Source organism: Tenrec ecaudatus, chromosome 1 (assembly GCF_050624435.1).
Source record: "Tenrec ecaudatus isolate mTenEca1 chromosome 1, mTenEca1.hap1, whole genome shotgun sequence".
Lineage (NCBI taxonomy): Eukaryota > Metazoa > Chordata > Mammalia > Afrosoricida > Tenrecidae > Tenrec > Tenrec ecaudatus.
In genome coordinates, this window is record NC_134530.1 from 179,543,874 (window position 1) to 179,567,197 (window position 23,324).

Consider the following 23,324-nt stretch of genomic DNA (forward strand, 5'->3'; position numbering starts at 1 on the left):
TGGAATGACTCAGTAGCAGTATTTGTTTTTGTTTCTGTTTTAGTTTGAAATACTCATTTAAATTGGCCTGCTTTTTATAATGTATCCAGAGTTTTCTACACCTCATAAGAGTATTATTCGTGTATGTGTCTCTTTTGGGTCTCTGTCCTAGGAAAAAACCCTACTTGGGTCCTGCTTTATCCATGTGTGTGAGTAATTAAGTTCTACAACCTAATGAATTGCACGAAGTTCACTTCCATCTACTTTAGGCTTTGTAAGGTGACATTTATTGAGCATTCGTGCTGTCCTATCTTTTGTAGATAACATCAGAACTCCAGCTTACTGGTGACAGTGGCATCTGCTTTGTGGACGATTGTACTTCATGAGCCACTTCTTTTGTAGACCAAGTGACTTGACATTCCTTAAGCCTCTGAGACCTAACAGGTCTCATATTTATTTTACACCTATACTGTCCGATGTGATAGCCTCTAGCCACATATAACTTTTGAGCATATAAAATGTGGGTTTAGTTCAAATTGAGATGTGCTATACATGTAAAATTAAGGCACATGGTTGTGATAATGGATAAGCATTGAGATGCTAACCATGAGGTTGGCAGTTCAAATACACCAGCTGCTCTGCAGGAGAAAGAAAGATAACCTGGGAAGCCTTGTATAGGGTGGTTATGAATTGAAATATACTTGCTGGCAATAGGTTAATGTAACATGTTAATTACACATGGTTTTCAAAGACATGAAAAAAGGTAAAAATAATTCATTAATATTTTAAAATATTGATTTAATCTTAAAATAATGTGATATATTTAATAAGGCTTGGGATTTTACTTTTTTTTATTATTTTCCATAGAACTAGTGGGATGTGCATAATTCTTTTTCTTTTTTAAAGATCATTTTATTGAGGGTTCTTACAGTGCTTATTACCATCCATACATCATTTGTATCAGGCATATTTGTACATATATTGCCATCATTCTTTTCTAGACAGTTACTTTCTATTGAGCCCTTGGCATCAGCTTCTCTTTTTTCCTCACTCCCACCCTGACCCTTGTGAACTCGTGATAGATTATTAATTATTATTATTTTCATATCTCACACCAACCACTGTCTCCCTTCCCCCATGGTTTCCGCTGTTCTTTCCCCTGGAGGGTGTGTGTGGTTATGTGTCTATCATTGTGATTGGTTCCCCCTTCTCCCCCACTTCTCATCTGGTATCTCTCTTCCCATTCCTGCTCCTGGGTTGCATGTGTCATGAGCTCTTATTTATCTATACCTGTTTCGATGCTCTGGTCTAGTCTGAAGTGAGAGGTATCACTGGGTCTCATGGTGGTGGGGGGTGAGGTAGCCTCAAGGAACCAGAGAAATGTTGTGTGTTTCATCCATGCTTTACCCTGGTTGACTCATCCCTTCCCTATGACCCCTCTGTGGGGGATGTTCCATTGTCCACAGATGGGCTTTGGGTCTCTGCCCTGACCCCCTCCACCTCTCATTCTCAACCCTGTGGTTTTGTTTGTTTGATTGTTAAGGGTCCTCTGATGCCTGTTACCTAGTCCCGTTGACACCTCATGATCTCACAGGCTGGTGTCCTTCTTCCATGTGAGCTTGTTTCTCTGCTGGATGACTGCTTGTTTGACTTCAAGCCTTTAAGACCCCAGATGCTATATCTTTTAATAGCTGAGCACCATCTGCCTTCTTCACCACATTTGCTTATGCACCCATTTTGTCTTCAGCGATGGTGTCGGGAGGGTGACCTTCTCAGATTGCCATTTTGTTAGAACATCGTGTTCTTCTATTGAGGGAGGGTATGATCAGAGGCCCAAAGTCCGTCCACTATCTCAGTGTATTGCCATATAAATATATGTACAGAGGCCAATACCTCTTTTTATGGATTAATGTATTTACATACGGCCGTACCTATGCTTATACCTCTATCCATAGCTTTGCTTCCTAGATCCTTCCTCTGTTTCCTTTGACCTGTCTCCTGCCCCACCATCTTGCTCGCCCTACTTCTGCCTCATAGGACTTCCTCTCATCTAGATTGCTGTTGGGATATGCATAATTCTATGTGTATGAGGGGATACCCCCAAAATCAGGACCCCCCAAGCTATGTATTTAAATTGTTTTACAAAACAACCTTATCACTTTCAAAATACTCTCCATTACACTTAATACATTTGTCAAATCTGTGACTCCATTCTTGGAAACATTTTTCAAAATCATCTGTTTGGATTGCTGAGAGCACCTCCCTCGTTTTTTTCTTCACCTCTTCTATGTCATCAAATCACTGTCCTTCCATGTCCGTTTTCACTCACAGAAGTAAAAGAAAATCTCATGGAATTAGGTCAGGTGCATGGGGCAAGAGAGGTTTGTTGTTTTTTTGCCAAAAACTGGCACACTAAGATGACTGCATAAGCAGGTGCATTGTCGTGGTGGCAAAACCAGTCAGTCCCCTGTCTGCTACAAATCAGGCCTTTTTGTCACACACTGTTGAGTAATCTTTTCAGAACTTCTAAATAAAAAGCTTGATTAACAGCCTTACCGGGTGGAATGCACTCCATTTCCAGTACAAGGCGACATTTTCTTCCATTCCCGAAGTTTCTGAACGTACAGCATGTCGTTCTAAGACACTGAACAACAGTATTCCAAATCAACTCACTACAATCGAGTCGATTTCAAACCATAATGACCCTATAAGACAGGCTAGAACTGTCCCTGTGGGTTTCTGAGACTGGAACTCTTTACAGGAGTAGAAAGCCCTGCCTTTCTCCAAGGAGTGGCTCTCAAACTGCTGCCCCTGCAGTTGGCCCAACGCATGCCTCCTACTCCACCAGGGCTGCCTGGCCAACAAAACCATGAGCAAGATATTGAACGACACTGGAAGCATGAAAAGAAAGTGGAAGGAGTCACTGTATCAAAGAGAATTGGCCAACATTCAACCATTTCAAAAGGTAGAATACAGTCCAGAACCGATGGTATTGAAGGAGTCCAAACTTTGGTGAAGGCATTGGTATAAAACAAAGCTCTGGACATGCACAGATTAGAAGTATTAACTAGCCTATGCCAGGAGATGTGGAAGACTGCTACCTGGCCAGCTGACTGGAAGCAATTTGTATTTGTGTGCCTCCCAAAGAAAGATGACCCACCATAATGCAGAAATCATCAAACAATTCCTTTAGTATCATATGCAAATAAAGTTGCTGTAGATAATTCAAAAATGATTGTAGCAGATATTGACAGGGAGCTGCTAGAAATTCATGCTGTTCTCAGAAGAGCACATCACTGCTGACAGAAAAATCTCAGCCGAAGACAGTGCCAGAAAGATATTTGCTCGTGTTTCATTAGCTGCTCGGGCATTTGTGTGGATCATAACGTATTTTGGATAACATTGCAAAAGTGAATTCCAGGACACTTAATTGTGCTCCTGTACACAGGCCGAGAAGTGGTTATTTGGCAATACAAGAGGATACAGAATGGTTGAAAAGCTGGAAATGGATATGTCACATTTGTATACTTTCACGATACTTCCTCAGTCTGCATGCTGAGTAACTAGTGTGAGGAGCTAGATTACCTGAAGGAAGAACCTGGCATCCAGATGTTAGAAAGGCTCTTTAAGAGCCCGGGATATGCAGATGACACAAGTACTTCCAGCGCTTACTGATGAACATCACTGATTACTCCTCAGTGTGGACTACAAACCTCCTTGTAAAAAAACAAACCTTCACAACTGGAGCAATAAAACATCATGAAATATGGAGGAAAAAAATTAGGTTGACAAGGGCTCACAATCAACAATTATGGAAGTCCAAATATCAAGACATCATTGGACAAATTTGCCTCACAAAACCTTTTCAAAGTACTAAAGAGCGAAGCTGTGTCTGAGGACTAAGGTGTGCATGACCCATGCTGTGATAGTTGCATTCGCCTCATATGTATGTGGGAACTAGGCAGTGAATAAGGAAGGAAGACAAGAAAAGAACCGATGCACTTGAATTATGGTGCCGGTGAAGACTATTGAAACTCCCATGGGTTGCCAGAAGAATCAGTACCATACATCTTTCTTGGAGAGAATACAGCTCGAATGCTCCTGAGAAAGAGGTTGGTGAGACTTTGTCTCATGTGCTTGGACATGTTATCAGGAGGAAGACCTTCAATGTGATGGTTGCCACAGTGGCTGCCCGCGCAATGGAATCAAACCATTCCAGTAGTGCATCTGTGCAGGACCAGGCAGTGTGTTGATGCGTCGTACTCTGAACTGGAACTGATGCAAAGGCCCCTAGCAACAATATGTGTGTGATATTTCTATTGGACAATGGTGGTCTGAAACATTCTACAAATCCCAGTGAATGTGTTTTAGTTTGCGCTTGTGATGTTTTTAATGTCACATATCCAAATGTTTGTTTTTCTTAATTTTCAGAGAAATTTAGATACCTTGATTTTTTTTCTTAAGGTATCTCCAAACAATCTTCATTTTTCATACTGACCTTTACGAAGTAATATTGTGTTTTATTGTCTACATGAATGTAGTTTTTTTTTTACCAGAATGGTCTTTTGGGGAGCTGATTATCTATCTATCTTATCTATCTATCATCTATCTATCATCTATTTAATCTCGTAGCTCACAGGGGGCCTAGTTGACTCCTGTCCACACTTGGACCCAGGAGTGAAGAGGCTGTAACTTGGCACTTAGGCACCCACCCCCTTGTAACTTGGCACCTGGCCACCCACCCCCACCATAGGGTATCACCCCTTTAGGGTCTCTGGAGCCCCCCTCCCGGTCACCTTATTCCCCACCCCAGCAATTGCCTGTGGCCACCGACAGCGAAAGTGAAACAAAGTTGGGGGCCAAGCACATACCCTCTACCGTGTACCCGCCCCCTGCCCATGTCCCAGGCTTGGGCGTCTCTGCCGCCTTGGTGTCCACCCACCCTCCACGCCCACCCACCACCGGGAGACCCCCAGGATCTCGGGAGGCCGGGCTCCGGCCCTGCCAGGGCGATTACTGCCCGGCCTCACTCACCTCCAGCCTCCATGGAGGACACGCTGCTCCTGCGGCAGGCACCTCAGCCCTCTCGAGAGCTGATATTTATTATAGTTACTTAAATTATTTAATGTAATGAAGGCATCTAGATAAACAGGCTTTTTTTTGTGGTACTTATTAGAAAAGCATGTAATTCAGACTTCCAGATTTCACATTTTGAACTAAAGATTGACTTTTGAGTAACTACTGTCTGTGTATTGTGTGGTTACTTTATTTCTATTGCCTCTTACAATCGAGCTCATTGCTTTGGTTCTGAGATGTTTATTATATTAATTTTCATAGAATCAGCAAACAAGGTTAATAAAAAAAGCAGTGTCTAGGTGATTAGTGTATTACTTACTCAGTTGATTGTAGAATATGACTGAATAAAGTCACCACACATCCAAAAACACATTCTGAGTTATTCTCTAACCCGATTCCCTTTTTTTCAGGCACTACAGACACCCTCTCCAACAACACGGCCACAGTGATCTCCACCGCCCCCCCAGCCTCCTCAGCAGTCACACCCCCCTCTTTAAGCCCCTCCCCTTCCGCCTCCGCCTCCGCCTCCACCTCTGAAGCGGCCAGTGCCAGTGAGACCAGCACAACACAGACCACCTCCACTCCTCTGCCCTCCCCTCTTGGGACCAGCCAGGTGATGGTGACAGCGTCTGGCTTGCAAACAGCAGCAGCTGCCGCCCTCCAAGGAGCTGCACAGCTGCCAGCAAACGCCAGCCTTGCTGCCATGGCTGCTGCAGCAGGACTCAGCCCAGGCCTGATGGCACCCTCTCAGTTTGCAGCTGGGTAAGGAGTGCCCCTCTCACATCTGAGAAAGACTTTTAGAAGAGATTTCTATATCTTAATCATAATAACAAAACAACTCTTTACACAAGTACCTCTTTGAATTGGGCTACTCTCTAAGTGCCCCCGGACCATGGCTGGAGTGGCTGCACCTCTATTTCCATGTAAAAAATGCAGAACAAGGCACGGAGAGCCTCAGCGATGGGGCACCAAGAAAACCCCAAATGCTCTGACACTTCTGCTTTCTCCACTCAACTCTCTCTCCTCTGCTTTGGGTTCTGCATCATGGATAAGAGGTGCAGTCATGAAAGTCCGCATTTTATATTACACTTGTCAACTGTGTCTTAAATCTACCCCGTTCCCTGGAGTGTTAATATTTGGGGGCTCTGAGGGTGGGGCAAGAGAGAAAAAGAAGTACTGCAGTGAGAAGTCAAAGTGACATGAAGAGTTTGGAATTTGACGTGGATCAAAGTCTTGTTTTGCCTTGTGCCCTGAGCGCCCAGGGAAGCAGTCTCCCCGAGGCACCCCCTCACCACGTGAGAGGCTATGGAATCTAGCCATTCCCATGGACTTCCCCGCCTGTGTTTTCCTGCTCCTCATCCCTTTGAGGGTGTTGTCAAGCTGACAGCTTTGTCTTCGTGGTAATAAAGTGACCTTTGTTTGGACTTGCAGAGGTGCCTTACTCAGTCTCAATCCAGGAACCCTGGGCGGTGCACTCAGCCCGGCTCTGATGAGCAACAGTACACTGGCAACTATTCAAGGTCAGTACAATCCTTTTCCTTAATTGAGGTTGGTAGGCCAAATGAATTTGGGAACCTATGCTCTACAGAGTTGATTGCTAGTCAAGAAAATACATCTTTCTAGTATTCTCTGCTTTCAGCTCTGATCTATCTGACTTCCTCTTCTGAATCCAACTTGACTATCTGGCAGCTCCCTGTCAGTATCCTGATGTGACCATTTTTTAATTATCTTCAGCAAAATTTTAGTTGCATATGATATTAATATCTCATTTTCTGTGAGGTCACCTTCCTTTGGAATGAGCTTAAATATGTATCTGTTCCAGTCAATTAGGAACTTTGTTTTCATAGTGGTTATATGTGGGGCTGCTAACTGCAAGGTCGGCAGTTCAAAACCACCAACCACTCAGTGGAAGAAGGAGGTGCTCTCTACTCCCACAAAGAGTTAATAGTCTTGAAAACCCACGTGGACAGTTCTACTTAGCCCTACTCTGTCTGCTGTGAGTTCGTGTCGACTTAACAGCAGTGAGTGAGCTTCAGGCATTGGCCACATAAATGTCTTCCAGTTTCTTGGCCTAGATACTTTCAGTACTGCATAAGTTTGCTCAAACATTTTCATTGGTAACCATCAATTCCTGGAGCCTTGTTTTTCACTAATGCATTGTGGTGCTTAGGCGTCTTCCTTCAGTACCATCAGTTTCTGATCATACACTTCCTCTTTAAATGATTGAGTGTTGACATTGTGTCTCACTGGGTTCCTTTTATCTTTTTTGGATGCTTCCTGCATTGTGCCCATAGAATTTTTTTTTGCCCATAGAATCCTTCAAGATTATAACTCCAGGCTTCTCTTTTTCTTCAATTTTCTCAGCTTGAGATAGGCTGGGTGTGCCCTTTTTTGATATTGTAAATTCAGGTCTTTATATATTGGATTATAATTTTTTTTGTCTTCTCGGGCTGCCATTTGAAATTTTCTGTTCAGCTTTTTTTTTTTTACATCATCTTTTCCATTGGTTTTAGCTACTCTGTGTTCAAGGGACAGCTTTAGCATGTCTTCTGACAGCCCTTGTAGTCCCCTCCTCATGTATGATGTTTTTGATATCGTCCCATAACTCCTCAGTTCATTAGTGTTCATTATATCAAATCAGTCTCTAGATGGTCTCTAAATTCAGGTAGAATATGCTCAGGTTTGTATATTGCCTCTTGTGAACTCATTTTAATTTTCTTCAACTTGAGCCTGAACTTACTTACATATGAGTAATGGATCATTTGTTCCCTAATTGACCCCTGGCTTGGCTTTGCCTGATGACACTGAACTTCTCCATTGTTTCTTCCAACAGATGTAGTCAGTTTGATTCCTTTGTATTCCATCTGCTGTGAGGTCCAGTGAATAGTCACTATTTATGCTGTTGAAAAACATATGGTAGTAAAGAAGTTGTTGGTCTTGCAAATGTCTACCATGTGATCTCCAACTTCATTTCCATTACTATATTTTCCAACTGCCGATCCTCCTCTGTTTCCAACTTTCACATTCTGATTACCAATAAATATCAATGAATTGTGACTATATTAGCTTGATCAATTTTAAACTGAAGAAGTTGGTAGACTCCATTTCTTCATAAATGGTTTTGTATTGGTTGGAAATTTTATTAATAGTTGTATTGATGTTCCTTATAGGCATGTAGATAGTGTCCTTTCATGACAGCATTGCATTTTAAGACAAATCTTAAAATGTATCACCTCCATTACCAAATCTCTGATTTCCTCCGATAAATTTATTAATCTCATTGATACAAGTCATAGAAATCAAAATCCTTTTTGAAAGCTCGGGAAGTGAAAAATAAATCAATGAGTAAAGCCGTATAGAATAATTGAATCCATCAAATAATTGAGTAATTAAATGGCATTTTGAAGGCCTTGGCATGGTAGGGGACTTGTTTTGTAGGTGCCTTAATAGTGCGGTGGGCTAATTGGTGGGCCGCAGACTGCAAGGTTGGCAGTTTGAAACCACCAATCACTGTGAGCATCTTTCAAACCCACAGGGGCAGTTCGCCCCTATCTAATTAGGGTTGCTTTGAGTTAGAATCCATTTTTTAGTTACATTTATAACTACACACTAATTATATTGTATGACTGTACAATAGTTATATAATGGACGATCATTCCCATGCTACATACTGTTCTATAAGGTTTGCCCAGCTTGTCAGTAATATTGATTTGCTTGATAAAGCCTGGGTATATTTTTTATGTTCCTAGTTTATCTTTTGAGTAGAGGTAGTTTAAAACATGCGATCTTCTTTAAAATCAAAATTACTGGATTAAAGAAATACTTGTAGGTAAATGGAGCAAAGTACGTATTTGGGATAAAAACTTGGCCCTTTGCTTGATCCCACAGTTTTCACTCCCCTCACCCATCCTCCTTTCGCGCTGGACTGGGTCTTCAGTGTTTAGTGTCTTGCAGCATCATAAATGCTCCGCATTCGTGCTGTCAGTGTAGCACCGCTTAAGGAAAAGTGCACATGAGAGGCTGGGGGGCAAGAAAATGCAAACCTTCACTGGCCCAGGATTTGGCCCCTCTGTGATGTTGCTAATCTCCATCTTGCCTGTTTTGGGGTTTTTTTCTTCAGCTCTTGCTTCTGGAGGCTCTCTTCCAATAACATCACTGGATGCAACGGGGAACCTGGTATTTGCCAATGCAGGAGGAGCCCCCAACATCGTGACTGCCCCTCTGTTCCTGAACCCTCAGAACCTCTCTCTGCTCACCAGCAACCCAGTTAGCTTGGTCTCTGCTGCTGCAGCCTCGGCAGGGAACTCTGGACCTGTTGCCAGCCTTCACGCCACCTCCACCTCAGCTGAGTCCATCCAGAACTCTCTCTTCACAGTGACCTCTGCCAGCGGGGCTGCTTCCACCACCACTACCGCCTCCAAGGCACAGTGAGCTGGGCTGCTGCCAGCCTTTGTCACTGCGGTGATTGGGCTGCCAGCCAGGTTCACAAACTGAAAATGTGATTGGCTTCCTCTCACCATGTTGCTGAGGGCACAGGAGAGAAGAGAAAAACCACACATAACGGGGGGAGGGGGGGTGGATGAAGACGGGACAACATTTGCCTAATTTTGTAATAAAACACTGTCTTTTCAGGATTGCTTCATGGATTGGAGAACTTTCTAACCAAAAATGTTTAAAAAATGCAGAAACAAAAAAAAATCAAAAACAAAAAATAAGTGAAAGGACTACTTATCATTTCCAGTTGTCATAATGGCGAGTAAAGGTGGGTTGCCACTTCCAGTAGAGGAAGAGGATTCATTGTTTATCTACATTTCTTTCTTTTTTTTTTCTTTAAAAAAATCATTTTTATAGGTCTGTTGTACAGGCCATTAAGTCATAACAAGGTGTTTATAATCATATCAGTTGTGTTGGGGGTTCCTTTTTAACTGGTACAATTTAGGCAGGCCTGTATTACTGTATCTCTATTATTGCTGTTGTTATGTTTTTATATATATCTACATATACATAGATATAGTTTGGACACATTTATCTCTCGCTCCTGGATCCTGTTTCAGTGAGCTCCCACACTGTGGGGAGGGAGGGTTTCTGGGTAAGGGAAGACTTGCGTTCTTGAACTTCGGGGAATGTCCTTGCTGGTTTCCTTATCCTTGAGGACTCTTACAGAGGTGCTAGAAAATAGTTTTGTTTTTCCACTTATGCAAGAGGCTTGGTCTAGAAGCTGAAGGCAATGTGTGCGCACGCTCCCATTCCAACCCCCCCCTCATTTTCCCCCATCAGGTGGTGCCTTTGGAGCACTTTTGTGTAGGAAGGAATTCCTGCTGAACTGTTGCTCTCTATCACCCCCAATCATTGAATGACCTTGGGGCCCACAACCTGCATGTGGTGCATCAGTGCTGTTGCCGCTACTTTGGATGGGGAGGGCAGCGCACGTTGCAGGGCAGGTTTGGTTCCAAAGAGCAAAGACTACTGCAGACACCTGACTTGGTGGTTCTCCTGATTTCTTATCTCCTGAAAAAATGCTCCTACTGTTTGGTTGGTTGGTTGGTTGGTTGGTTATTTGGTTTCCATGTTATGGAATTTTTTCATCCGAACTTTCTTTTAACTTACTTGGCAAAGAACAAATTGACTTAGGATATTGGGAAATTTCTTCCATTAATTTTTTTTAATCTGAAAGAAGTGTGATAAAAAGAATCTCTGAAGTTACACTTTTTCCTCTACCCCAAACTTCCTTTTCATTGGCTGGCATGCACATTTCTCTCATCCTAAGACTCTCCTTGGCTCTCTCCCTCAAGGGGGCAGGCAGGTTGTCTGTCTGTAGAGCCTTAGAGAGATGGACTGTAAGCAGGGACTTTGCGTTCAACTCGGCTGTGCCCTTGGTTTGTCAGTGGACGCCGCTAAATCAGTCTGAGAGTCTGTGTGGAAAGGAGCGAGCCTCTCATGGTTTTCAGGGTGTTACTAGACTACATAGATGAGGCCAATGAAAAGGAAGAGTTTCTAAAAGTGGTTGAAGAGGAATGAGGGTGCTATGGATGTGAGATCCCCCCTTTTTGGTTGATGAACTATGATCTGTACCAAAACAAAAAAGAAGGTTTCAGAACGGGATGGCTGCAGTGTAGGTCATCCAAGCTCCCTTCTTTGGGAGGACTAAGCTGCTCCTGTGTGGTGTCTCTGGGTGCCTCTTTAAATATCCAGTGGTCCAACACTGCACTGTCACCTTCCCCAGGTAGGAGACCAGAGACAGCCAACAGGTGGTTGTCAACTTGACCCTATCCCCATGGGAACTTGGCCTCAGTGAGCTTGTCTCTGCCCCTCGGTTCTGTTCAGAGAGGCAGCGAGACAGTCACAGTGTGGGCCTTCATGATTAGAGCGGCGGATCATTGCATCGATGTTAAAAAAACGGAAATGGTTTTTCCCTCCCCCCCCCCCCTTTTTTCTGTAGTTCCTTCTGTCTCTCATACCATTTCAGAAAGTATTTCATTCCCACCCCGCTCTTCTCCTCACCGCTCCCTTTACCTTCCCTGGAACCCCTCCAAGTTTAGTCCGCTGCAAGCAGGGAAACTAACAAATATCCATCTACCTTTATGTGTGGTGTGGTTTTTTTTATGTTTGTCCTTTTTTTAAACTAAGCTTGAACCAAAGTCAATTTTTAGCAAGCTGCTGTACTAATAATGGACTAGTTTATGAAGTGCAGTTCAGACACATTGAGATAGATGCTACTGACAATTTTATTTTCATTTGTCTTTATTAATTTTATATAAAAGTTGCTGCTTGTTTTTAATCTTTTATGTTGATAAGTTGTAATTTCCTCTGGGCAGATGTTAACTTGATTTTTAACTAGTTTATTTAGTGTGGTGTGTAAATACAATGGTAGTGTTAGTCATTAATTCCTCTCTAGCTATTTCTTTGATGTAGTTGAATCTAGTTTTCTCTCCTGACTTGACACATCTCTGACTTTAGTCTGTGCAAGTGATTTTTAGGGCCCTCAATCATACTGTTGTCGCCCACAGACGTGGGCCCTCCTGTGGGAGTGGTGAGCGTTCAGAGGCAGGATTCAGGGAGGGACGTGCTGGTGCCCAGCCCCACCCTGGCACCAGATTAGAGGGTGTAGCATTCATTTCCCAAAATTGCTACCAAAGGAAATGTCAATTCCCAAGCGGGTCGAGCCCATTGGATTACGAGGAAGGGCACGGGAAAACTACTTCTGTTTCTACGTAGTTCAGAAGATGTTCCCACTCCCCAGACGGCAATAGTAAAGGGTCCTTTAGCCCTGCCTTGCCCACATTTCTCATCATTCTGGGATAAGAGGACTCTGCCTTTTTGTGGCATTTAAACCAGCATTTAAAACAAATCTGTTTCAAAGTAGAAACAAATAACTTTAAGTTTTCTTTTTTCTCTTACTTAAAAATAAGTTGTAGAGTGGAAGGTACATTTACACATGCACACGTGGAACACTAAGATAGCATGGTGTGGTAGGTGATTAGCTTCACATCTGCTTCCCATCATATCCCTAGGTAGTCTCCTTCATGTTGCTTCACTATGAACACCTTGGTCCCTTTTTATTTTATTTTATCATCTCAAGAGATGCTTTTTGGATCGAATGAACTATCCTATCGCAAGGTACTCGGACTTAACTCTTAGCCACCTTATGGGAGAATCTGGAAACCAAAAGGGGCCATTTATCCCAAAAAGAGGTGGTTGGTCTGGTTTCTGCATTTTGAAAAGAAGAGGCTAGATAAGCCACCACAATTCATTCTTTCATCCTTTCTTCCCTCTGAACATTTAAGCAAACTTTATTTCGTCCCTGAATTTGGTTAACATAGACTAAGCCAAAGACTAACTATAAATGCATCTATTAGTGATACTCGACTCGCCCATAATAATGGGCCCTCCCTTGGGAGAGGTGAATGTAATTATTAGACTCCTGTTAATCACAAGCAATGCAACTTGATCATAAACTTATTCACATCCTGCATCAGTCTAAAGGACAGAGCAGAAAGGAAGCCCTAGGAAGGACTTCTCAGTGGAGCAGACCTGCCATTCCCGTTTCAGAAAGAAGGTGGCTGCTGTGTTGATTGGAATGTTTCTGGAGTTACGTAGGTAGTTTTTTTGGAATTAAGAAAAATCATTTGATACCAATCAGCCGATAGAGTACCTACTTCTTTCATTTATGTGAAAAGGAAGATCGGTACCATCCTAATTTTCTCAATTTATGATCAATAAATGGAGCCAGAGGAATTCATTTTATTTAGGGTTGTACTCTGTGTTGACATAGTAGAATTAGCAATCTCAAAAAGAAATACAAGATAGATGAAAATAATTCTAGTGAGACCATCTTGCTAATTTGTCCTACATCATTCATTCACTCATTGTTGGGGAAAAGCACAATTATACCTCTTAATGTTAGTTTGTTACATTATCCCCTATTTATTTAGGAAGATGGAAGAAGACCTTGTCTGTTTTATCCAGAAGCACAGATTCTTTCTTGACACAGTATCTCAGCCCAGCCCAGTTTTTGCCATTAAAATACCTATTTAAATTTCTGGAAACGCTGGATACTTTATCAATAGACAGAAAATTCATGTCAGTTTCTGAAGCTATAAGTCCTCATGGAAAACATCACAGTTGGACTTGGCTGACAGAAGAAGCTTTGTTTAGTGCAGAATTGTTTCCAAACCATCTCATCCTCACACACCCCTCCCTGTTGAGAAAGACAGGTGAACTCGCTGGACGCAGGGGAAGGAGACGCATCTTCCCTTAGTTTCTGTGCCAGAAGGCAGTGGTGGGGGAAGGGAAATGGCATGCGGTACTGGCAGTCTTCTGTGGTCTCGGGCCCAGCGCAGGCTTCCCCACGAGCAGAGTGCTACTGGAGAGGGCTTGCGTGTGGCAGTATGGGAGTGGGAGTCTGAGCCAATACTGTCTCATTCCATTAGCACGGGAAACCCTGTTTAGTACAGGTGAAAATGTGAACCAGCTTATTAATATTGATGGAGGAGGAGGGCTAAAGGTCTAGAATTTTTAAAGTATTCAAGTGGGCAAGAATCGATGGGGTAATCTCATAATAGCTATGAGTTCATGTTTCCAGGTGCTGTAAAAAGCATTTGAATGGCAAATTCTTTTTCACGTCATCATAGCCCTACCCATTGAGAAGTTACTTCAGTCTTGCAACATTTTGGGGGATGATACATTCTAAAACTACCTAGCTTAACAAGAGGAAACAAAGCCTTCTTTGTCATTCCTCTCAGAGCAGCGTGCCCAGCGGTCTGTTGGTCTGTGTTGGTGGCACACACGCAGACGTAAAATCAGGCAGGAACAGGCTCAAGCACTGTCATGGGTCAAGCTGACTCAGCCTTTCCCCAGTCTGGTAGATTAAAAGGGCCTCCCTCTAGTTTCCCATGAGGGATAGGAGAGACTCCCACCCGCAGGGCAGGGAATATGTGTTCTCGGAGCTGACCAGTTTACAGGATGGCTTCTGAGCTGACACTTTTGTCCAGCCATCTTTGCTCATGATGCAGTTCCTTGTTCTGGGCTCCTCTACTCCAAGCAGTGACTTGAGTGACTCTCGTGCCGACTGTCACCTGGATAGCTTTCTTTTCCTCTTCTTCCTTCACTTCCTTTTCTCCATACCTTCATCTGTGAGGATAGCGGGTGGGCATGGGTGCACAGCTCACCTCTGGCTCCTTCATAAAATACCTCAGCACAGCCTAGCATTGTTGCAAAACCAGTTTTAAACTAAAAACCAAATAAATGAAAAGGAAAAAAAACCTTTATAAATAGTGGAAATAATTCTAGCTGTAGCATTTAGCTGAACTGATGTTTATTAATGACTGATGAACATGATTGATGCTGTTGTATGTACTTTGGACCCTGTTTATAGGTTACAGTTTATAGGGTTGGTGGGGCTGGGGCGGGGGGGAAGGGGAGAAGTTGATTCTGTTAGAAGGACACGTTGCTTGTGTGTGTTTGTTTTCCTTATTATCTGTCTTGCCAAAGGAAGCTTGATGAGCCCCGTGTGTAGGTTTGGAAGTCACTGGCCATGGGGTCTGGTCTGCAACACAGTGCATGGTGGCCTGTGGGTTACAGGTGGGTTGTCCAGTCGGTTCTGGGTCCCCTCAGCTCATTGACAGCCCACATCAGCCCCTCCGAGTGGCCCTACCCCTCGGTGAGGAGCAAAGGCTTAGATGGAGGGGGCGGGAGTGGGTGGGCTTCCTGGCATGTGGCTGAGAAGGAGCATGAACGAGGAATGCACTAATGAGGAGAGGTGAAGTGTTGATGGTCTTAATCTAGGAAAATTAATGTAAAGCAGCTTCTTTCTGTCCCCCTCTGCAGTGTTAACTCATTGGTGGCCTAATAGCACAGCATTTAAAACCTGTCTTCCCTGGCTCATAGTACCCAGACTAGCTCTGTCAAGACCGAACATGCACACAGGAGAAACCACACCAAGACGGGAAAAACAACCCACTGGCCACACACCAAGAGTCGGGCGACCTTTCAGGGTGGCCCACAGAGTTGCTCTTGGTGGGAATGTGCATGAGACGTGATGCTGGTTAGGGAAAATTTGTCAGCACCTTCCCTACCAGATGCTGGCCCAGTCTCCCTCGGCCCTCAGGGGCCAGATAGAGAGGGGGAGACTCTTGTCTATGGGAAGGCCGCGTTTTTGTTTTTTAAATATTTACTTAAAGAATGATCTATCTCACAGAACATGAGTGGGATTTGGTTTGGGTACCAAAGACACTTCTCTGTCGTTGCTCACCCTGGGGTGTGTAAGTGGGGCAGCGGGGGTCGGCACAAACTGCCAAACTCTGGAAAGCTGTACTTTTGGCCTCTGGCCCAGTGCCTCATTCTTGTTCCCGCATCCCTGCGCAGTGCAGGAAGCTGTGCGGGCCAGCCTGCCTTTCCGAGAGGGACGGACTGGCTCTTGCTCTGCTGGCTCTGCAAAGACGGGTGATGTCTGGAAGGGGAGCGCTGAGATCCTGGGAATTTGCAGGCAGTCTTGGCAGAAGAACAGAGCGCCGTCTTTCCCGCCCTGTAGCTCACACTTGTCGATAGGAGCAGTGTAGCCAACCTGAGGTGCCGATCTAGAGGCGGCCTCGCTGCTTGCTCTCTTAGGAAAGACACGCATTCTCCGGAGCAGGTTTACATGGACAAACAAAAGACCTTTGTTCATGCTCCTGTTTGTCCACAGGCTCCTGGGAGTTGAGGAGTGAGTGAGTTGGGTTGGGGTCAGTGCTGGGACCCGGGGAGAGAGGGCAGGCCGGAAAAGACATGCTTTCTTCCCTGTCTGTCCCAACCCCAAACGATCACGATGCAGAACGCTGCAGAAGCTTTACTAATCATCTTACTGTCTGAAGTGGCATTAATACTGTGTGACTTTTCACAGCTCTAGATAGGGTGCTCAGTAGCTAATAGGGATATTGGAGAGAAGGGCACTTGAAACACAAGTTACAGGAAAAGATGTGCTTCGAAGCCCCCCTTTCAGGACGGAGAGGCGGGAAGGGCGGGGCCTGGTTTGTTCTGTGGTCCTGTCCCGCCCAGGCCCCTCTTGCATGCGACTCCACGCACTGCCACTTTCTGTTCATGCCCAGGGCAGGCCACAAAGGTCAGACCCCCAAACAAGCTAATTGAAGTGTAAAAGGAAAGATTGAGATCTGCTTGTGTTTGCGTTCGTTGTCTGAGTCAGCTGGCACCAAGAGAAAGCCGCTTACAGGACTCCCCCGCCAACATCTGTGCTGTGGGCAAAGTGAGACGTCCCGAGTCTTTGGTTTTTAGGAATTACAATTCCTTTAGAGTGAGAATGGACAAAGGCAAACAGAGCAAAGACTCTGTACTCCCACTCACCCCTGAAAAATGTCTCCAACTCTGAAGACCATCGGAGGAGACTCAGTATGCTTGAGAAGCTACCATGAGGACAGTGTCCGTTTCCAAAGCTGTTGCTGTAGGCAGGTGAGCCTGTCATCTGGGGGCCCCGCTGCTGCTGGCGGACCAGCTTCCTGCCAGCAGAGGGGCTAGGCCCAGCCAGCACGGAGGTGGGAGGGAGGCTGAGACTGTTTTCCTCTTGTCATGGGCCTGTTCTGCAGTGTCAGTGGGGCAGACAGCTGCCCCAAGGTAGGAGAAGGAAAAGCTTCTTCCAGCTTCATGCGTCCGCCTGCGTGGGCGCGTGGGCATGACTCGGCCCACCTGAGGCCTCACTCTCGGAGGAAATGCCCTTCTCCACTAGAGCCTTGTCCCAGCCCCTTTGTCTGTGGTCTTAGCAAAGGCTAGGTGAGTACGTGTGGGGCCATCTCCCCACCACAAGTCCAGGAGCTGATGTATACCTCATTTCTAACTCGTGACTGAGTCACTCGCTTTAACTTCCTCTCAGCCCTCCAGAGTTGCCAAGTCTGCCCTCCCTCCTCCAAGTCATGTTGAACTCTGGCCTATAGCATCGTGGGACCTGCAGCCTAGGGTGGGATCCCCTAAAGCCTCTGAATGTCGCTGCTTAAAAGCTACTGCAACTTGAGGGCAAATTGCAATCTTGTGTTTCTTTTTGTTGCAAGGGGTCTTCACAGGACTCTTACCATCTGCCTGCCCCACCACCCTGCCTTGATGGGGCTGGCCAGCTACCCACACCCCCCCACCTCGGATTCCTGACTGCTGGCTACACACCAGTTTCTGCCCCTGCCTTCTCCTGGGCCGGGTGCCTGCAGGGCCTCAGGACATGGGGTGGAGGGAAGACACCAAAGCCTCCAAGCCGGGCCGACTGCTGCATATACATTTCCCTTTTTTTCCTTTGACACCACCAAAAGCTCATCCAAATATTTAAGTTTATTATTGTTATTAATATTATTATTTGACAATCTTATATCCAATGGGCTCTAAAAGCTGCATCCCCAACCCTTTTGCCTTTTCTTTGAATGTAGTTCCCAACCTTCAGTCTTTGCCGCCCCCCCCCCCTCCCGGGTTGGAAAAAGCTTTGCCAGGTCACAATACTGCTGCTATAAGCCAGGGGGGAGGGTGGTTTCTTTGCTTTGTTTTGCTTTTTAAATTTCCAGCCAAAACCAAAGATTTCTTAATGATTGTATAAACTCAAAACAAACAAAAAAACCAAAGAAAAGGGAAGTCTTCAGCATTGACCCAGTCTGTGGCATCCTGGCATTCGGTGGAGTGAGGCTGGGGCAGTGGGGGCTCTGCCCAGGCCCCGCAGCAGCAGGGCTTCCCGAGCCCAGGAGCTCTGGCCCTTGGCACATGCCTGTGAGTATGCTGTGGAACAAATTGGCATTTCAGATTTTCTAAAACAAAGGACTAAACCCCTTCACGCCCATAACCCACCCTGCAGCAACCAGGGTCACCGCAGGGACTGAGCACAGTGATGAGGGAGCCGGGGCTCCACAGAGTGGGGGGACGCTGAAGACACTGGCGCACGACTGGCTGCTCTGCTGGGCGCTCTCCTCACAGCTGAGTCGGCTGACACCCGCTGGGGTGGGTGCCCCTCTGAGCTCACCCTGGCCCCGGTTGTCTTGACTGGAATGGCTTGGGACTGGCGGGCCTGTTTGTGAGGAAGCAGGTGGAAAGATTCTTGAGCTTCTCATTTCTCTCGCACGTCGTCTTGGTCGCCTCGGCCCTTCCTGCAGCACCACTGTGCAACTATGCATTCTGTTCACGACCTTTGTGCTAGGTAGATGCCTGTGACTTTTTATCTGGGGGGCGGGGGGTTGCAAATGAAGGAACTTTTTACATGGATCTTTTTTAATCTCAGTTGATCGGGGGAGGGGGGTATTTGGTTCTAGGGTCATACAAGCTCTATCCCAAAGCAAAATCCAAATGTTAATAATATTAGCCTGATGCAGATACCAAAGATGATTTCTTTCCTGCAGAACCTTAGACTTGTGTATTAAGTACGATTACCCAGCACTTGCATTAGTCTAACCTCAGTAATTCCAAAGCTTAGATGTATATTTTGGTATATTTCTGGGATATTAAAAAAATGTCCTTTAACTTCTTGTTTGTTTCCATGTAATGCTCTTAAAGTCATAGCATGAAAGTAACTGAACTGTCCTATTCTTAGTAGTCTGAAATACTAGTATTTTTGTATGTTTTGGGTGTGTCTGTGTATGTATTAACATAACAGTTTTCACTGCCTAGGTGTTCATAATTTAAAAAAAGAAAAACGGAAGAAGTTCTGAGTGTACATAATATGCAGTAATAAACTCCACCATTTTGGATAGCGTTCTCACTGATTGCTGTTCCCGACTGGGAATGTGTTTTGTTTTAATAAGACAGTGATCGTGTTTTTTCTAAAGATGTTTTCGTTTTCTGTGTCTTTAAATATCTTAATTCCCTCGTCTTTTCTTTTCTCCTAATTATTATTTTTTTAATATTGATTCAGGGGTGTTTTTCCACTGTTGTCAAAAGGAGGGTCACAAGGGGCACTTGGCCTCTTAGCCTCCCAAAACATTGTGTTATGTGCTTAACTTCAAAAATGTGAGTTTGAGTTCTTTTTTTGTGGAAACGTAGGATGTGGTGTAAATGATCCTTTCCAAAATGGCCCGGTGGCCACGTCAAGGCGGGGGCGTTCCTCAGTGGGTGGCTCTTGGGCGTCCTCAGACATCTCCATGGAGGACTGCAGTCTGGGCGGCTGCCTGCAGCCTCACTGCCCCAGAATGCCTGCTTGGCCATTTCCCCTTCGAGAGGAGGCTTTGGCACGAACCCGCGAATAACTCGGGAGATCCTGACCTTGTTCTCTGTGCCCTTTGGGAAACACACTTTTTTCCGGTTTGGAAAACCTGAAACATATGCGACTATTACGTTTTGGGGAAACTAACTGATCCCTCCGGAAGCCCAGGAGGTAGTGGGGAACATGAGCGGTGCTGTCTCTTTAAAAGTGCCCTTGCTATGATTCCCCCCTCCAGGGGCTGCCCGCCAGGGGCTGTAGGCTTGGGAGAGTTTGTGTAGGTGACAGTGAATCAGAACTGAATGGTAGATTTTGTGTAGATGCATTTGTCTGCTGTAATTTTTTATATATATTAAACTTACTGTAACTGTACAGTTCATTTCTGTTGTGAAACATCATTAAACCATTTTCCAAGTGTTTTCACATTGTTTGAACTTCTTTAAGGTGCTCACGCAGGTGTCACGCACATTCTCGCCCCTCACAGCAGGTGACACACACACACACACACACACACACACAATTTCTGTACCCCAGATCCCACCAAGTGGCAAGGGCTAGTTGAGTGGCAGGTCCTAGTTGAATGGGACTGTGAATGACCTAACAGGGGCCTAGATTGGCCCTTCAAGATGGCTCTCCAAAGCTCCCTGCTCGGTGCCTATGTGTCTGCAGAACTGGGATTGAACTCGACTTTGCCAACTTCATTGTTTAAACTGCCGTGTCCTGCTCACATTTTCTGAACAAGTTTTCCCTGGAGGCCCTTCGGGTGGGAGCTGATCTGAATTTAGCCCCAGAGTCTCCTATTTGAGGGCACCCAGCTTATCACCCCCATTAACTTACTATACTACTTCGGTTAGTGTTTTCCCAGAATTAATTGATTTCCCAAAAAGCAACAACTAAAGTGCATTCCCCAGAGAGGAAACATCTCCCTGTAGAAGACCTTCAGGAGCTGCCCGCCTGAACAGCCTGCGCTGATCTCCTTGGCGCCGGGCGGCAGGGGAGTGGTGCGGGGGTGGCTGCTGTCCTACAGAGGGACCAGCATGACAAGGAAGAAAGCTGTGTCCTCATCCCCTTGCCTTGTTCCTGTGGTCAAGGAACCCCTTCCTCCCCACTCCATCCCTTCCGGTACCATAGCCTGTACTTAAGCTGTAAAGATACTTCAAGCCATTTCCAGTTTCTGACCGAAATCCTATTGGGTAGAAGCAGTGGAAAACAGAGGCCTGAGAGAGTCATTAGCAAGCAAAACCCCTGTGCCTAAGGCTGAAGCTGAGCAACGTCCATTCTGCCTCCCCCTCACCCCACTCCCATTACGTTCTCACCAACTCCGAGGCTGGATGCTACGGGAATCGTCCGAAGAGTATGGGATGCTCTCTGCCCTCCTCCCCAGACTCACTGCCTTTGAGTCAATTCCAACCCAGAGCGACCCGAATCCTCTCCAAAGATTGAAGGTAAAGTTTTAGGATTTGTGTGAACTCATCACAAATATGGTCTCTGACCAGCAACTGAACTACCCCGGATGACACTCTAAAGCAGCAGTTCTCAACCTGTAGGTCTCGACCCCTTTGGGGTCGCCATATTCAGTGATGAAGTAGCAATGAAAATAATTTCCTGGTTGAGGGGTGACTGCAACAGGAGGAACTATGAAAGGGTTGCAGCATTAGCAAGGTTGAGAACCACCGCCCTAAAGCTTCCTGAGTAATGACAGCTAAGCTGACCGCGTGACCAGGCTTCGAACGGCCTCTGCCTGGGTTAGACCGCTGCCCTCTCCTGCCCAGCCAGGACCCTTGAGTCCCCAGCCCACAGAGCCTTGAATCTGAACTGTTCAGAAAGAGAAAACCACCACAAATACCCACATTTGTCCTGAGTTCAGTGACATTGAAGTGATATGCTTTTACATATATATTAAAAACACTGGTTCCTCACAAAATACCCTATTTCTTTGATTCTAAGACACCTGTTCATACTGTAAAGCAGGGCCCTATCTTACTTGCGTTTAGCATCGTGTTCTGCTTTTCCCTTTGAAATAAGCTGGCGGTACATTCTGTGATCACCTCTTTGGAGGACACAAGCACAGCCGTGCGCAGAGTGGGAACTGCCAGCCCTCAGCAGGGCAGGGCCCTTAGTGGCACGGGGGTGGCCACTCACCTTGGATAAGCTATTTCTGCGGTAACTGGTTACTTCGACCTCTGTCAGCACACCTGCTCCCTCTTCCCACTTGCCCAACATGCTTCCCCCGCCCCAAGCAGGCCAGCCCCTGTCAGGGTAGCTACTTGCCTCTTCTTGAGTCGACTTGGCAGAATTGATTGAAATTCTTCATTTCAAGGCTGCCAGTAAGTGGCTTAGCTGACCTTGAAGCAGGGCGGGGTGCATCCGCCTCAGGCAGGAGCCTCACTCACTAATAGGCCCACGTGCAGTTTCATGACGTGTGCGACATGCTCTTGGTGTTAGCCAGCCCCGAAAAGGCTCTTGGTGGGGACTTCACTCTAGCATCACGGAGCCATTAAGCCCTTGAGCTCATGACCAAGTTACAGAAGTAAGGCTTTAGCCTTAAGCCATGCCTGTTCTATATTGATCGACAGCATAGGGCTCACCAGGCATTGCTCCCTGAAGATCCACAGGCCGCTGTCCTTCCCACGCACTGGCTGTCAGTGCCAGTTGTGGGTCTGCGGTCTCCCCCCAGCTGTCACCTGCCTGACTCAGGAGCAACTAGTGAGCTACAGTGTGGAATCCGGGTCTTCAATAGCAGGGCGTCAAAGTCCGGGGGGAAATGGTCACTAGCTGTGATTACACTTGTGCATCCTCCTGGGTAGCCAGCAAAGGCCCTGGCCAGCCGGTGGGTGGCGGGTACATATTTGTGGAATGAGATTGGAGGCGTCTGAGCTGAGGCTACTGATCATAAACACCCTCTCCATGAGTAGGCACCCACTCTGCACCATGTCCAGATCAGTTCTGTTGGACCCCACATTCCAAGAGGCTCTTACTAGCCAAAGGAGCCCCTGTGGCACAGCGCTAAAGAGCTTGGCTGCCAGCCACAGAGTCCGCTGTGTGACCCCACCAGCTGCTACCACACACATGCACAGCTCTGGAAACCCCAGGACACAGTTCTCTGCCCTGTAGGGTCCTACGAGTGAGTTGGAATCCACAGGACGGAAAGTGCGGTTCACATCGCCTTTTAAACAGCCATCCCCTGGCTTTGTTTTGAGTAAGTAAAAGCACTGACTTATAAAACCTTTACTGACCTTGAAGGAGCTCTGATGGCATAGTCCTTAAGTGCTCAGCTCCTGACTGCAGGGCTGGCGGTTGAAAGCCCCTGTGGCTTAGAGGGAGAAACACCCAGTACTGTGCTTCCATAAAGACCAGCCCTCCCGTGGGGCGCTTCTACGCCCTTCCACGTGGGGTCACTGAGTCGGGACTACCCAGTGGCACCCAACAGCAAGTGCTCTGCTTGGGGAGCTTGCTGCTCTACAGTGACTTCAATGAGAAGGGGACTGCTGGGGACACCTGTTAGCTCAGTGAGGGACAATGGCCTCTGTCGCCCGCCCACTCCAGCTGTGGCCTGAGGCCCTGTGGTACTAGCTGCTGCTCCTGTACCATCCCGATGCTGGGCTCACAGGCTGGCAGGGGT

General features: G+C 46.0%; 1 protein-coding gene across 2 annotated transcripts in view; it reads left to right on the plus strand.

Moving 5' to 3' along the window:
• The window catches only part of POU2F1 (POU class 2 homeobox 1), a 239,499-nt gene extending 219,399 nt beyond the window's left edge, over positions 1-20,100 (plus strand). For both annotated transcript variants that reach the window (XM_075564425.1, XM_075564435.1), the window contains 3 exons: positions 5,466-5,817; positions 6,487-6,575; positions 9,176-20,100. In XM_075564425.1, the coding sequence (XP_075420540.1) occupies positions 5,466-5,817; positions 6,487-6,575; positions 9,176-9,486 (752 nt within the window). In that variant the 3' untranslated portion in view covers positions 9,487-20,100. The remainder of the gene's footprint in view (positions 1-5,465; positions 5,818-6,486; positions 6,576-9,175) is intronic.
• Positions 20,101-23,324: the final 3,224 nt, after the last annotated feature.